This window comes from Alternaria arbusti (assembly GCF_024043155.1).
Source record: "Alternaria arbusti strain BMP 1465 chromosome Unknown scaffold_14, whole genome shotgun sequence".
Taxonomy (NCBI): Eukaryota; Fungi; Ascomycota; class Dothideomycetes; order Pleosporales; family Pleosporaceae; genus Alternaria; species Alternaria arbusti.
In genome coordinates, this window is record NW_026249954.1 from 223661 (window position 1) to 239228 (window position 15568).

Genomic DNA, 15568 nt, shown 5'->3' on the forward strand with positions numbered 1-15568 from the left:
CATAAGGAGCACGTTGTGAGATTGCATTATCTGTCGCGCATTGTCGGACTTAAAGTCATGACGGCATTTTCAACGCCGCCAATTGCCCGCCTACAACCGTTATTTCGTCCGTGCACCATCTAGAGGTGTCAGCCTCATGCTCCGGTATAACCCGAACTTCTGCTTCTATCGTAGCTCTATCCACTCGTTCTTTGTAATCTTTGAGAGTTTCGCTATCTAGCCAAAACTTTTGACTTTGTGAAGCTGCGCGGGATGGGAAAGGACAGAACGTTGTCTGCGAATATTTGCCTCCCCTTATCCTATCTCAAGATGGTGTAGTTCTGCTTCATCTCCCGTCAACAGGAGGCTACCTCGTCCTCGAGCGAGCTATAGAGCGTTCTGATCGGAAGAATGGAGAGGCGATTGCTGTGATTGCGTTGACATCACTTCAGCCCTTGCTGATGCAAGTAGAGCTTTGTCGTGATATCGATATACCATGGGAGGAGTGAGAATGCGAGAGAGCACCTAGATACCCTTCGGAGTCACTCATGATTGTTCGTCCTGCGGCACTTGACTCTTTTCCACAGCCTTGAGATCAACGTCCCACCTCTTTGCCAGATCCTCAACTACGCCCATCCACTTCTTCACTACAGGATGCTGGTCCGAGACCTCCCTGAATGTAGGGTCGTCGTCATTTCCTACAACACCCCACTTCCATATGCCCTCTTCATCTACCCATTGGCGTCCTAGCAACTCCTCGATGGCGAGCTCTTTACGCGCAGAATCAAAGACTTGTGCGACTTCCTTGTGGACTTGCTCATCATGACCCCTCCAGGCCGCGGTAAAGCCTTGTAGAACTCCTAGTATGTAGCCGACGCGTAGGCCTAGGTTGGCACCGAGAGAATAGCCTTCATCGAATCCTTCTTGCACGTATTGGCCTTTGCTGTTTGCCAGACCCTCTCGGTATGCATCTGTGTCGAGCGCTCGTTGACGCGACGGGAGGTCGGATAGTATTTCGTGAGCGCGTACATGAGGGACGTTCGCTGTGAGGGTGGGTGAAGTGGGCGCCGAACCGTAAATATCGTCGAGTGCATTTTCGTGCGGAGGCGTGGGTGGAGCGTGTCCAGCAGCGAGTTGAGTCGGGTCCAAGGTAGGTGACATATCCTCGAATGCGTTCATGGTAGGCGTATTTCCTCTCCACAAAAGACTGCGCCGAACGTGAATCTAGTCATGTTGCGAGATGTACTTGGTGGGGTGGAGGGTGAGGATCTGGTGGGACTAGCGCTGTCTTCGGCGGACGCGGAGGATTGAGCCTGTTCGAGTGGGAGCACCAGCTTCCTACCTGTATGCACCCTCAGCAATGCTCTCGAGCATAAAGTCTGAGTACAGAATGCCCCGCTAGAATCTGTCCGGCACAAAAAGTCTTGGATAACTTCACATACACTATCTCCGTCGCCACGGACGAATATTGGGACGCACGGTCAAGCTGGCAGGATTACATTCGTCGGCAACAGATACTTTATCAACGACAGCCATCGCGGTTGTTCACGCTTTCTCTTTAGCATTGCATCTTCTTGTAAAACCATCTACTTCGTTCCAAGTCTCGTCATCATGGTTGCTCTTGACATTGTTCGCGCTCACAACGCATCGCTAAAAACCCTACCCCCCAATCTAGTCGCAGTATTCGTTGGAGGCACAAGTGGGATAGGCTTCTTCACTGCTCGCGAATTCGTCCGCACGACCACATCCCCACATGTCTATCTGATCGGCCGCAACGCGACAGAAGCCAGCAAGATTATGGATGAGCTCAACTCGATCAACAACTCATCTCAGGTTAGCTTCATTCAAAAGGACATCTCGCTCTTGAAGAATGTGGACGAGGCATGTAGTGAGATCAAGAGCAAGGAGAACCAAGTCAATGTGCTGTTTATGACGTGCGGATACCTCACGATGAAGGGAAGGGACGAGACAGCCGAAGGTCTGGACAGGAAGATGGCTGTGCAATACTACGCACGAATGCGATTCATCTCTCAACTCACGCCGCTCCTCAACAAGGCCTCTGAGACGAATAACTTGTCTCGCGTGGTCGCTGTTCTGGACCCGCAAGCTGGCTTGAGACTCGGAGGCCTTGACTATTCCGACCTCTCCCTCAGACACAACTTCAGTCTCAAAAACGTCCTGCTCCATGCAAGCTCTATGACGTCTCTTTCCATGGCTCACTTGGCAAATCAGAATCCAGAGACAACATACATCCACGAATACCCATCTGGCGTCGAGACAGGCGTAACGCGAGAACTCTTCGGTCGCTTCAACGACACCGTCATGTCTACACTGGGTGGACTATTTCGACGCTTTCTCTTCGTTCCACAAGTGGAAAGTGGCGAAAGACATTTGTTCGCTGCCACGGCGCCGCGATACGCCCCCAAAGCGGATAGCGCCAAGACAGACGTTATTGGAAGTGATGGTGTGGAAGGCAGTGGAAGCTATCTGCTGAACTGGAACGGGGACATCCTGGCAGATACCAAGAAAGCGCAGAAGCTGAGGGAGGACGGCGGGCTGGACAAGGTCTGGGGGCATACACAAGAGGTTATGGGCAAGATCGAGGAGAGTGGAAGGTTTTGACTTGAGCGGCAATCTGTTATTAGAGTTTGATCGCTGGGCTTGACGTAGGATGGAGCGGGCCGGGAGAGCAATCCATGGGACCAGGACGACTGAGTCGCGCTACGCGTGTGGGGCATATCGATAGGCGCACGTCTTCAAGGTTGCGTGATGCTGAGGCAATGTTGCTCGACATGCACGAGGCGCAGTCTGTTGGCGTTGGTGAAGTTTCTGCTCTATCTGGAATCAGCCAATATCAGACCTTGTTGTGTTTGTTGGAAAAAGAGAGCACGATGACGCCAGATGTGGGCGCATATAGGGCCTCTGTCTTTCTGCGACGCGACATCGTGGGTGTCCCCAGGAGGGTTGTGTCGGATCGGAATGGCATTCATGCGCTCCTTGCCTACCAGAAACACCTGGCTTCTGCGCCCTCAGCGCGGCACTGGGCTCTCGAGATGAGCAAGCTAGCGTGAACCCCTATTCATGTGCGTGACGATCACCAGGGCCCGGGTCCCCAGCTGCATGTCGCCGGCGGACGATAACGATTACACAACACGAAGCTATCGCGTGCCGAATAATGACTGGCGCGCGTGCAAATTGGGCGCGGTCGCCCGTGGTTGTCTGGTTAGGCCAGCTGTTTCGCATTGATCTTTCGGGCGTGCCACCCCCGTCGGCGTCACCATCGTCGTTTCCCGCTGTGCATCCAACCTCGAGAAGCCGCGGCCAATGGCAGGCGCCGTCCAGCCTTCTCCTTCCCGAGACGCGTCACGCCCGTGTTGACGTTGGTAGTAGTCACTCCAGGGCTATTTGCATGCTCTCGTCCTCCTAAACTGCACTCTGTCGCAACGTTGCTACCGCGCATTCCTTTTTGTGCAGAATCCGGGGGTGCCATTGCGCGTATCGTTCCTGCAGTAGTGCCTCGGGCCTTAAGGTTAGTCAGAGGCTCTAACCAGACCCTGGGCCCCCGACCCGCACGCGCCATTTGGATGCGCGTTTGACCAAGTGCTGACCTTGGGATACAGCCGGCTGCTCCTCCTCCAATTTCACTTGCCCTCGCACTAGGACGCCAGACGCTTCCGAATTGCTGTGCCGTGCGCAGGACAGCCCAGCCCAGCAAGACCCAGCAGGACTGCTTACCCACTACGCTGCAGTCCTCGATTGCTAAGATTACACGCGCGCGAAGTGTGAGCCACTGATATTAAGAGCCCTCTGCTGCCCACCATGGCCACCACCATTGACGACCGGTCCCCTAATCCACCTAATACCTCGGCCTACAAAGACGGCTCACCTGACCCCTCTGTCCGCCCTTCTGCAGCCCAGTCCCAGTCCCAGTCTTCCGCCGACCAAACAGGACCGCGCCGTTCCAGCTTCAACTTCCTGCGCCGAACCAGCGGAAAAAGCTCCTCTGAAATTCGCGGCAACAGCACCAATCGAAGCGTCTCCGGCGGCAAGATGAGCAGGAAGCAAAAGGCCCTCGCCCAGGAGGAGGCTCTCCGCAGGCAGCGCGAAGCTACCATGCTGCCTAAGCAGCCGCCGCGCCTGCCTTCCCACTCGGCCCTTCCCCAGCTCGCGACTTTCGGAGGTGAGGACACGCGCCCAGACTCCATTGCCATTGTCTCCAACAAGGCCGGCACCTACAACCCCACTGCCCACAACTTCAGCCGCCCCTCGACCGACACCTACAGGATGGCTCCCGCTCAACCCAGCCCCGCTGTGGCGCCGCCCGTGCCAGGCTCCTCGCCTTCGACCTACATGGATTACGATCCCTACCCGAGGACCGAAAGCATGACCAACCGCGGTCGCTACAGCTACGCCAGCAGCCAGATCAGCACTGTCAACAGCCCTCGTCGTGTGCGGAGGAGGAAGGACCCCACGCCTTTCAAGTATGTTTTGTCACACAGCTGTAGATACCGAGCTGACCATTACCTAGTATTCTTGTCATTGGCACCAAAGGCTGCGGCAAGTCTTCTTTCATCGAGTTTCTCCGCACTGCGCTCGCGCTCCCAGCTCGAAAGCGCCCAAACACTCCCTCGCCGCCTGCTACCGCCGTAGGTGGTGGAGACTCGCCCTTCACTTCCGAATTCCTTGAGACCGAAGTTGATGGCGAGAGAGTTGGCGTCACGCTCTGGGACTCTGAGGGCCTCGAGAAGAACATTGTCGACTTCCAGCTGCCCATCATCACCTCGTTCCTCGAGTCCAAGTTCGAAGACACTTTCAGCGAAGAGCAGAAGGTCGTGCGCGCGCCAGGTGTTAAGGATACACACATCCACTGTGTCTTCCTCGTTTTGGATCCGATTCGTCTCGACCAGAACATAGCCGAGGCTCGCAAGAAGTCCAACATTGTCAATGCTGGCAGCGCCATCTTCGGTGGTCTAGACGATCGTCTCGATCTCAACATACTTCGCGAGCTGCAAACCAGGACCACCGTCATCCCAGTCATCAGCAAGGCAGACACAATCACCGGCGCGCACATGCGCTATCTGAAGAAGACTGTCTGGGACACCATCAAGCGCGCAAAGTTGGACCCCTTGGAAGCTTTGAACTTGGACCTTGGCGACGATGACGAAGACCCCGACCGACTTGATGAGCGCGACGAGGACGAATACGAGCAGTCGTCTGAGGGCGAAGGCAAATCAGAAGTTCTGAACAAAATCCTCGAGCGATCTTCTTCCGAAGCTGCGCGCTCCATGGCTTCCTCCAGCTCTTCGACCAGGTCGCACTCCCCTCCCACGTCGCCCCCCAGCGCCAGGAAAGGTCACAGCCGTAAGCCGTCCGCCATGTCCGCCTCGATCCACAGCGAGAGTGCAGAGACTCCGTTCTTGCCTCTCAGCATCATCTCGCCAGATCCTTACGACCCCGAGGTTGTTGGTCGCAGATTCCCATGGGGCTTTGCCGATCCTTACAACCCAGAGCACTGTGACTTCGTCAAACTCAGGGAGAGCGTTTTCAGTGATTGGCGCTCTGAGCTCCGCGAGGCTTCCCGTGAGCAATGGTACGAGGGCTGGAGAACCACTCGACTGGAAAAGGGCAGGCGACGGGTCGTTACATCGGATGGACCCGCCTCCAGGCAGCTCTCTGTTCCTGCGACCAATGGACGGGCAGCCAGCGCTGGCAGCCGCGAGTATCGCCCGTATCGCCCTAGCAACGATTTCTAGATATCTCGACCCTCAGACCCCAGGCATCTTGCCATACCCGCGGCATCATCGAGTTGGATCCACGACAAGCAACATCGCTGCACAACGCGATCATTCAATCTCTACCCCACGAAGCATCTTCTGAACCTTCGTCATCCATCACAACTCACACCGTACATGTTCACACTTGGAGGTCTCATACGCCTTTTCCTATATCAGTCTGCATCTGGAAGCTTGTGTTTTCATCTGATTTTAAAATTGCGCATACCCTTTTTCTTATTGTTTAGTATATTCTAGATTCATGCCGTTCCGACAAAGTTCATTCCGTTTCACAAAGGATCCGGGTGGTCGATACGTTATTCACGCTGAGCGTAGCCTTTGATAGTATTTGGAGCAATGCGGGAACAGCTTCAATGTGTATTTAGCAAGCGATCCAGGGATCGGTGGAGGGATTGTAGCATACTGATCGTACGTTTTCGGGAAGCAGTAAAAAAATTGTATTTTATGAATCATTCGGGGCTCTTGCTTGCTGACTGTGACCATGCAAGCTAGTATTGCTCAACCAATACTCTCGAGAAACAAGACTGCTAGGAGAGAGAAAAATGGCTAGGATCAAGGTAGAACAGTATAATAAGTGCGAGCCTTGGACCAGTGTCGGTAATGTTCGTTGTGTCTTATCCCGAGATACCAGTTGGCGGGCCAGACTCGTTGTCTCGTTGACCAATCGCCATCTCGTACCTCGCATCGTGCATGTCTTGCGCGCAGCGACCATCGTTCGGCTCTGAACGTTCGTCACTAACGACGAGACCTTCTGCATCTGCAATGGCTCCCGGTTTCGCGCCTTGAGCGAATTATAAATACAAGGTATGCACCATGCTGTCTTTTCTGCTCTGGCAGCATTTGTTCTCGTCTTTACCGCGTTCACGCTCTTCTTTCGGCTACCTCAGGATACCGATATGACTTCCTCGCGCAGTTATGCATCGCTACTCTTTGCTTCGATAGCTACTATAGCGGTAGCTCAGAATGTAACAAAGGTAGATTTGGGCTGGTACGCACCTAAGAAGAGCTGGGTTAATGATCTTGATCAAGTATTAAACGGGACGGGCACGAATGGGTTCGTGTTCAACAGCTCGCAGCTGCCTGCCGGTGTGGAGTACGGAACGTACAATTGGTGCAATATGCCTCATGTCCGAAAGAATGAGTATGTCAAGGTAGATGACGACTTTGAGCTGGCGTACGTGGAGGTGTAAGTTGTCCTACAACCACAGTCAATCGAAAGCATCAACTTACATCCTGCATAGTATTCATCGCCATCACAAGCGCACACCATATGCCTCGAATACCTTCCCCAAAGAGTCATACCCCTGGGATTGCTCTGACCAAGGTCTCTTCTACTACGGCGAGCCTCTCAATCCCGCTGGTAACACATCGGCGTCAACATACTGGAGCGTCTATACCAATCCCATTAACCCCTTCGCCCAGAGTGGTTTCAACGGGTCGTGCCAATTCCCTCAAATCACTCGCGAGGGGCTCGACGACTCTCTACAGCATGGCAAGGACCTCTTCGGCGTATACCACGACCTGCTCGGTTTCCTCCCGGACAACATCAACGAAAAGACAGCCTGGCGCGTCTCCAACAACGTCATCACCAGCCAAGTTGCCGGCATGCTAATCGAAGGCATGTACAGCCCCAAAGAAAACGTGCCCCTACACGTCCAACCCTCCACCATCGACTCCCTCGCCCCATCCTATTCCTGCCCAGCCGCCTCCTCCCTTTACAGTTCCTACGGCGTTGGCAGCACAGCTGCAAACTGGACGCGACATCTCATCGCTACAGCACCACTCTTCGCTTCTCTCGACGCCATAAGTGGCGTGCCTACTGATTCATCAGAATGGCACACCTGGTTCGACCACTACTACGATAACCTCTCCGCCCGCCAATGTCACGCCAAACCCCTACCTTGCAACATCACCAACCCCGCTCTTTGCGTCTCTCAAAGCCAAGCCGATACCGTTTACCGTCTGGGACAATACGAGTACTCTTTTATTTACCGTGACTCTCCGCTTTCCTTACAAGCAGCTGCTGCTTCCTACGGCGTCTACATGGCAGAGTTGGTACAAAATATGCGCTCCGTACTAGCGGGTCAGAGTCCAGTTCTGTACAGACACAACGTTGCGCACGATGGTTCGTTGGCCCGGCTACTCAGTTTCCTGCAGGTTGAGCAGATGGTCTGGGTAGGCATGGGTTCGGAAGTCGTGTTTGAGGTTTATCGGAGGAAAGGACATGAGACTACTGGTGGTAGCAGTGGGCGTGACAAGGCGTATCTACGTATTCTCTGGGGAGGACAGGTGATGAGGAGTTCAAATCCTAGTCTGGGTAATAAGGATGGGGAGGTTGATATGATTGACCTGGAAGTGTTTTTGGGGTATGTAGATGGTTTGGTGGGGAGGCGGGCGAGTATGGTTGTTGGGAACTGTGCGGAGGAGGATTGATAGATGACTTCTGCGCGTATACGAGATAATTAGGTCTTGGATAAGAAAGGAAGCAGTGATAGCTGGGTTTGTTGTTGCGTCTCTCATTGACGTACATTAGGACCCATGTTCGCACGTCTAGAAACTCCAATCAGAGAACTGGACGTGACGAGTTTTCTTCTCTAGGCTAAGCTAAGCTTACTAAACGTGAAGGAAGCCGTGTAGGAGTCGTAAGCGAAGGATTTCTTAAGATACAACATGCATGTAAGCATGCTGTCAGCTCGGAACCCGCCAATAGAACGAGACGCATTTGACTAGCGAACGGGGGCAAGGATCTCGTTACTTCTCGAACTTCTGATAAGGTACTTGGTTTGTTGAATGCAGCGATTTGGAATATACGCACTAGGTGTGACTGTGTTTATTCAGCAAAGCAGCATGTTGGGCTTCTGCGTGATGTATATATTGGATCGACAAGTCGCTTTGCTGCAAACAGTCTGTGTTGTTGCTGACTTTGATCAACGATACTTTAGGTACATCTGGACAAGTACTGCATCGAGGGAGAACTCGTAGGTTCATCAATCATGCCACTTTCGACGAACGCCGAGGTGCTGGAGACGAGCAATGGTCTTGTGAGCACTCTTCGCGGCATGGCCGGTGGCGCGCCGCACAGTTTTAGACCAGGTATGTAATTCTTCCTTATTCTTTACCTTCTCCTTGCTTAACCCTTTCCGAGTCACTGTTCCAAACGTAACCTCCAGCTGACAAGTACAACCAGCGCACGCAAAAGGACATCTCCTTACCGGAACGTTTACTCCCAGTGCCACGGTGTCGGACCTCACTACAGCCCCGCACTTCAACACGCCCTCCACACCAATAACCGTTCGCTTCTCTTCCTCCACCGGTTTCCCCAAGATCGCAGACACGGACCCCAATGCCAATCCCCGCGGCATTGCCATTCGCTTTCACCTACCGCCCAAGGAAGACGGGCGAAGGCAACACACAGACATAGTTGCGCACTCAACGCCATACTTCCCCACACGTACCGGCGCCGAATTCCTAGAGTTCCTCAAAGCGGCAACGGGGCAGAATGCGGGAGAAGCAGTACCTGAGTTCCTTGGCCGCCATCCCGAGACAGCGAGATTCCTACAGGCTGCGAAGCCTAGTCCAGAGAGCTTTGCGACGGAGAAGTTCTTCGGTGTGAATGCGTTCAAGCTTGTCAAAAGGGACAAGGTTACTGTGGTGAGGTACAGGATTGTGCCTATCGCCGGAGAAAAACATCTCGACTCCGAGGCACTAAAGGAAAAGTCTGAATTCTACCTGTTCGACGAGTTGAAGCCGCGTTTGCAGTCTGGACCGATTGGATTCAAGCTGTTGGCTCAAGTCGCCGAGGAAGGGGATGTGACGGATGATGCGACGGAAATATGGCCTGAGGCGAGGAGGATTGTAGAGCTAGGCGAGATCCAGATTGAGAAGATGATGGACGACGCGGAGAGCGCGAAGCAGCAGAAGAGCATCATCTTCGATCCTATTCCGCGGATTGATGGGTTACAGCCGAGTGACGATCCGTTGTTGGAGGTGCGTGCTAGTATTTATCTCATTTCGGGAAAGCAGAGGAGATCTGCGGAGGAGCCGGCTAAGGCGGAGGATGCGGTTATTACTGATGCTGCGGTGGCTACTACGTGAGGAGGTTTCTGAGGGCTGGATAGGCGGAAGGTAAACAGGCATGCGTGAAATAAAAGAACTGGAATACGCTCCTTCTTGCGCATGGAATCAATCTTTTTTGTGGTTGAACGACATGTTGTTTGGATCAATGTACCTGAAGACCTCGATTGCTGACGTTTACTTCGGCGACCTGAGTCCATTTGGTTATGTGAAAGCGTCCAATGGAGATTGAAATGGAGTCACGTTCCAGTAGGAGTAGTAGTTCCTTACTGTTCTTGGACCCTCGATCCGGCGCAGGGCTGATATGTAAGGGTGCAGCCATAGCCGCAGCAACAACGGCGAAGTCGTGCATCTGTTTTTGTGCCGAACGTTAACCTAGAATTGAGCGAGTGCCGTGCACAGGCACATAGCCATATATCCGGGACCCTCTAAGAGGGCTATTCTTCCAGCTGGTACTGGGATGGCAGTGTTTATTGGGAACTTAGTCGAATCCGGCGACACTCAGGGTAACCCTAGCAATACTACTGCCATTTTGAGCAACATCGCAAACCCATTTGCCATAGAGCAGCGAACCTCTCGCCGCATGATCTCTCCCTGTCAATTTGGGCGAGTCGGGTATACACCGGTCGACTCGGAATAGTCAGCGCCCTTCGTCGTTGAGTATCGAGATGATCCGTCTCACCGGCAGGGTCGCTGTGGCCGAATTATGTTTCGTTTGCTGATTATGCGATGATCTAAGACTGCTCTTTGTTCTCTTATCTTTCCAAGAAGAGGCTTGACTACTGCGCTGCATATTTCAAGTCAGCTTCGAGGGGTGAAATGCTATTCGCCGGGTAATGGTTAGTGGTGGGTGAAGGAGTTTTGTGATAGGACATCGTAGGCGAGAATGACTTTCCATCATAGATAAAGAGCCACCGCTCTCAGCCTAGTGGAAAATGCTATGTGACCAGACGACTACGTGAGAGGTTGGTGGTGTGTGATGTGTTCCCTAATTGGTTTGCTCAGTAAGCACTCTTTGCGTGTTGAACATCATCATCCTGGAACTGGTGATCGGTAGTCCTAACCAACATCTGAATAGTATTGAGCTAGATCTCTGCTACCAGTCAGTTGGAAATGGTCTTTGCGAGACTGCACATTGCCGATGCCGTAGCATCCGAGACTGTGCCGTAGCCGTGAGGTGATCCGATGTATCTGAACCTTGGAATCTTACATGTCCAGCCTGCGCATACCGTACGCATCTAGCTAGCTGAACTGGAAGACTCTTTGTTCTAGGGCAGGGGGTGCAGGCGCGACCGCAGTTTTGGAGGACGAGGACGTGCAGTGGTAAAGACTGCCGAATGAGATGAAAGTGGAGCTGCGGGGAAGATGACGGGCTGGCTTGGCACGTCCCACGTCGAGGTCTCGACGGCGTGCCTCCCAGATCGCAGACCTCTATTGGTATCATTTTTCTGCTATCGATTCTCTGGCCTCAGCTTTGTGGACTGCAAACAGCCTGCACGCCACCATACAGGGTTCTATTCTCTCGAAAGCCAGTACACAGCAGTTGTTACCAAAAGCAGCGATGGCTTACGGCGACTATGCTCTCCGCAAAACTGGAGGCAGTAGTAAGCTATATACCAGCCTACTTGAGTGTAGGAAAAGGTTGAGTTGTGTATTATCCTAATCCACTTCACGCTATTATTGACCATTCCTGCGCCTCTTGTGCACACCCTGTGGAGCAGATTTACCACGCTACTGCCGTGCACAAAACTTCATTCGCCGGGAGACCGACTTACGAACCGACATATTGACTCAAGTTCATTTCTTGGATCTTTCCTTTCCCCTTGCGGACTCTGTACGACGTTGTGCGTAAGGGTTTCGTTGCGTTCGTCAGCGCGTTGTACACCAAATCTACGAAGCAATCTGCATTCTTACAGGCGAGAGTCTTTTCTCCTAGCTGGGAAGTCAATATTATTTGTCTCGATCACGTTATCCTGCGTTGTCAGTCGATCCGCTTCCAGATTCGAAGGTCTTTCATCCCGTTCATACCGGTTATCCTCCACACTCGACCACGGCCACCCTTGTTGGCCCTTATATCGACTATACTGGCTGTTTGCGCATGGCTCCTCGCTTAAACTGTGCATCTCGTCGGCGAAGTCGTTCGTCGTGATTGCAGGGCCGATACTGTGGCGCTCTCCGGGATATTTCACAAGTACTGCGGCGGTCGGCGGGATCAAATAACTACCAAACACGATTAGTCGCACTCGAGTGAATCCGGGAAATACTTTCAGTATCACTCACACGCTAGAAACGCACCAGATTAAGCCAACCTTGGCGCACACTTCCTTCTCTGCAAAGCACAACACGCTGTCTCGACGACTTCCAGACATGCCTACGCCACTATCACCCCACAAAGACTTTGCGCTTGTCATCGTCACGAGAGCGGCGTCCGGACTTTCCGTCATAGGCTCAACAATCATCATCACTACTTTCGTGTGTTTTCCCTTCTTCAGAAAACGTACGTTGACTTGCTTCGATGCGTTACAAGAGCTGATATAGCGCAGCAATTAACCGTCTGGTATTCTTCGCGACATTCGGGAACATCTTGACGAACATCGCGACTTTGATGTCGATTGCAGTCTTACCAAAGGATTCTGAACCCCCGTCCGGTCTCTGCGAGTTCCAGGGTCTCATGATCCAATGGTTCTTGATCACAGATGCGCTCTTCTGTTTATCAATGGCTACGAATGTATTCCTGGTGTTTTTCTATGGATACGACGCCCAGCAACTTCGCCATTTGGAGAAGTGGTATGTCGTGTGTAGTTATGGGATCCCAGCTTTACCAGTCCTCGTCTACTTCATCTTGGGTAGAACGGGAAACGAGATTATTGGATCAGCAACTCTTTGGTGCTGGGTATCGTCTGACGTCGAGTGGATGCGGATCGCATTTTTCTACGCTCCTACCTGGTAAGTCCAGTCCTCGTCAAGCCAAGCGCACGACTAATTGCGCCAGGATTGTTATCACTACGACTATCAGCATCTACATCATCACCGGCTATCGGATCTGGAGGAAGGGGGCCGAACTGCGCTCCGTTTCTCGAAGCTCGCACCAATATCTAGCCAGAAACTCCTTCACTGCTGCTACCGCGAACCCTATCCCGCATCCTTTTGTGGGTGCAAACAACATCGTGGTGACGACACAAATCAAATGCGACGTCCAGGCAGAGGACGCCATCTCACGCTGTGTCTCTCCCGAGCCCGATCAAAGCTCCATCAATTCGTTTTCGAGCACCCGGTTGCTTTCCTCGCCGAGCAAACACAACGATACGGTGACGGAAACACTGCCAGTTGTGGATGCTTCCCGCACTTCCAGAATACAGATCGAGGATGTTGAAGCGCAGCGACATCCACACAATGGTACAAGAGGTCGAAATGGGTACAGGGCGACCGTCATTGCGACAAGCCCTGCAGAAACCTCGGCAACCCCGACCACATTATTGACAACGCGTCCTGTCGCCAAGCGGACCGCGGAAGGTCATGCTGCAGCAATGGCATACTTCCAGGTCGCCTTCCTCATGTTCGTAGCCTTGCTTGTGGTCTGGCTACCCAGCAGCATCAACCGCATGTACCAGTTCACGCACAGAAACCGCTCGAGCTTCGCTCTCAACATCATCTCCGCGATCGTGTTGCCTCTTCAAGGAGCCTGGAACGCCACAATCTACATCTTCACAACCCGCTCCGAGTGTAGAAGAGCTTGGGGTACGGTCAAATCCAAGCTGACTGGCAGCCCATTCCAACATCATCTGCGACGAGATGCCTATCGCAAGGAAACGATGACGAGCTCTCGCGACACGCAGGACTCTGGTACTGAGATTGCGCTAGATGATTTCCACAAGCACGACGTCCATGTACGTCACGCCGAGATGTCGAATGGCCAAGCCACTGAAGAAGGCAAAGCTCAGCGTCATTCAGAGCCGTGGTGATGCGTCAATTTTCTCCACGTCGTCGTACTACTGTGGCGTTTCAACAGTGCTACGTGGCTCGCGTCAGCTCACTGTGTCTCGAGTCATCGTGCTTTGACCTTTTATATCATCAATTCCTATTTTATCAATGGTTCTCTATTATTGGGTTGCGTGCAGCTTACTGTCATTCCGGGTGTTTCCAAGTATCGGCGGATCATTCGTTTTGGAACTTGAGTTTTCAGTCAGTCATTATCATGATACCCCTAAGTTTTTTGTACGGCGTTATACTAGATCTGGGGCGATCTGGGGCGATCTATTGGGCTCAGGGCACACAGAAGAGGACGGTACAGCCTCAATGGCTCTGGGGAACTTGATTGTACTTGTGTTGCAGCCAGCAGAACGAAGTATGTGCTTGGTTGAAAGTCCTAATATCATTATATATTACGTGGAAGTAATTGAACAGATTCATGAAATCACTGTCTCGCACTCATCATGCCAGAACAACATCCCCATCCTGCGCAACCTCATCCGTAGCCTTACTCCGTGGCACGAGGATACTCCTCAGAATGCAAAGCTGACCGTTATCCGGACAGATCTTCTCCCTGTTCAGCTGCTTGTCCACAGGTCCAGTCGGTCCACCCGAAAACTTAGCCTGACCAAACAGCTTGACTTGTCTCGGATCACTCTCGGGATACTCCTCATCGCCCCATCTGCCCTTGAAGTTCAACCACGCCGTCGGCGCCTGACCATCATAAGCCGAGAAAGCGGACTTTCCGGTGTCGAATTTGTAGAAGTTGGCCGATAGGAGAGGATCCCACATCACACCTCTGTCTGTGTAGTCTTCCAAGACGCCGCCCGGAAGATTGAGGTTGGGGATGGTGTGGTCGTGGGTTCCGGAGATGGCGTAGTTGGCATGCGAGCCTTTAGAGGAGTATGCGATTGGTCTGTCGCCGGTCTTCTCGACGGTGCCGTAGCGGAAGGCTTGCCCGTTTGCGTGCTGAGAGTACCAGATTGCCTCGGGAGAACCGTTTGCGAAGCGGACCATGACGTGTTCCCAGTCGCCTACGTGGTTGCCTTGTTGGACTGTTAGAACTGAACAGTTTCATGGTATGGATGGCGGAAGGACGTACCAAAGTTCAGTTTGCTCCACCCTAGTACCTCGCCGCCGTAGTTGTAGGCGTAGAAGTACATGTAGAAAGCGTCAACGTTGCCATTTCCCTTGTCGTTCACAATGATGGCCGCTGTGGTGGCTCCTTCGGTCTTGCCCTGCGCGTTGGGTTTTGTGCCCTTGATCCATGTAGGATCTTTGGTCACGTCGTCGTTGGATGTGAGCCAGACGTCGCTGCCCATCTGATCGAGGTTGGAAGTAGTTAGGGGCTTTGAAGGACCAGAAACCTCGTTGAACTCCACTCGCGGAGTCGTATGGTTCAGGAATGTTTGTATATCGGTGGGATAGTAGGCATCCTGTGAGTGAAGGTAGACGATGGGCGCTAAAGAGCAGTTAGTCGAATCGGATGTACAATTACAGACAGCGAAGCAAGATCGAGTATCACTGCGTACCATATTTGAGTACATAATCGGGAACGCCATCTGGCGCCTGCCTTTCGTTGAGTGCGAGCGGCGCGCAGCTGACCAAAGATACGGCCATGGTAGCCAGCGCAACAAGCGGTCTGAAAGCCATCGTGTCGTCTTTAGATATATAACGAAGGCAGTGGTTGTGAATGGGATCTGTGTGTGTGTTTGCGACAAGAAACAGCCAGCTGCTGAATCACTGCTTCTCTT

General features: G+C 52.7%; 7 protein-coding genes across 7 annotated transcripts; 5 read left to right on the forward strand and 2 right to left on the reverse strand.

Moving 5' to 3' along the window:
• Positions 1 to 525: 525 nt before the first annotated feature.
• YAE1 (Essential protein Yae1, N terminal) lies at positions 526 to 1158 on the reverse strand (the record flags this gene model as incomplete). The annotated part of the gene is made up of 1 exon (XM_051449137.1): positions 526 to 1158. One exon carries the CDS (start codon positions 1156 to 1158, stop codon positions 526 to 528), a length of 633 nt encoding a protein of 210 aa, XP_051299556.1.
• A 432-nt stretch (positions 1159 to 1590) lies between these two features.
• J4E86_008627 (uncharacterized protein) lies at positions 1591 to 2601 on the forward strand (the record flags this gene model as incomplete). The annotated part of the gene is made up of 1 exon (XM_051449138.1): positions 1591 to 2601. The coding sequence occupies one exon, from the start codon at positions 1591 to 1593 to the stop codon at positions 2599 to 2601; it is 1011 nt and encodes a 336-aa protein (XP_051299557.1).
• Positions 2602 to 3798: 1197 nt separating this feature from the next.
• J4E86_008628 (uncharacterized protein) lies at positions 3799 to 5732 on the forward strand (the record flags this gene model as incomplete). Its single annotated transcript, XM_051449139.1, has 2 exons — positions 3799 to 4460; positions 4508 to 5732. The coding sequence occupies 2 exons, from the start codon at positions 3799 to 3801 to the stop codon at positions 5730 to 5732; spliced, it is 1887 nt and encodes a 628-aa protein (XP_051299558.1).
• A 935-nt stretch (positions 5733 to 6667) lies between these two features.
• On the forward strand, positions 6668 to 8204 carry J4E86_008629 (uncharacterized protein; the record flags this gene model as incomplete). Its single annotated transcript, XM_051449140.1, has 2 exons — positions 6668 to 6957; positions 7013 to 8204. The coding sequence occupies 2 exons, from the start codon at positions 6668 to 6670 to the stop codon at positions 8202 to 8204; spliced, it is 1482 nt and encodes a 493-aa protein (XP_051299559.1).
• Positions 8205 to 8764: 560 nt separating this feature from the next.
• On the forward strand, positions 8765 to 9866 carry J4E86_008630 (uncharacterized protein; the record flags this gene model as incomplete). Its single annotated transcript, XM_051449141.1, has 2 exons — positions 8765 to 8864; positions 8959 to 9866. 2 exons carry the CDS (start codon positions 8765 to 8767, stop codon positions 9864 to 9866), a joined length of 1008 nt encoding a protein of 335 aa, XP_051299560.1.
• A 2346-nt stretch (positions 9867 to 12212) lies between these two features.
• On the forward strand, positions 12213 to 13807 carry J4E86_008631 (uncharacterized protein; the record flags this gene model as incomplete). The annotated part of the gene is made up of 3 exons (XM_051449142.1): positions 12213 to 12342; positions 12389 to 12791; positions 12838 to 13807. 3 exons carry the CDS (start codon positions 12213 to 12215, stop codon positions 13805 to 13807), a joined length of 1503 nt encoding a protein of 500 aa, XP_051299561.1.
• A 469-nt stretch (positions 13808 to 14276) lies between these two features.
• On the reverse strand, positions 14277 to 15467 carry J4E86_008632 (uncharacterized protein; the record flags this gene model as incomplete). Its single annotated transcript, XM_051449143.1, has 3 exons — positions 14277 to 14860; positions 14917 to 15276; positions 15347 to 15467. The coding sequence occupies 3 exons, from the start codon at positions 15465 to 15467 to the stop codon at positions 14277 to 14279; spliced, it is 1065 nt and encodes a 354-aa protein (XP_051299562.1).
• Between the last annotated feature and the right edge of the window lie 101 nt (positions 15468 to 15568).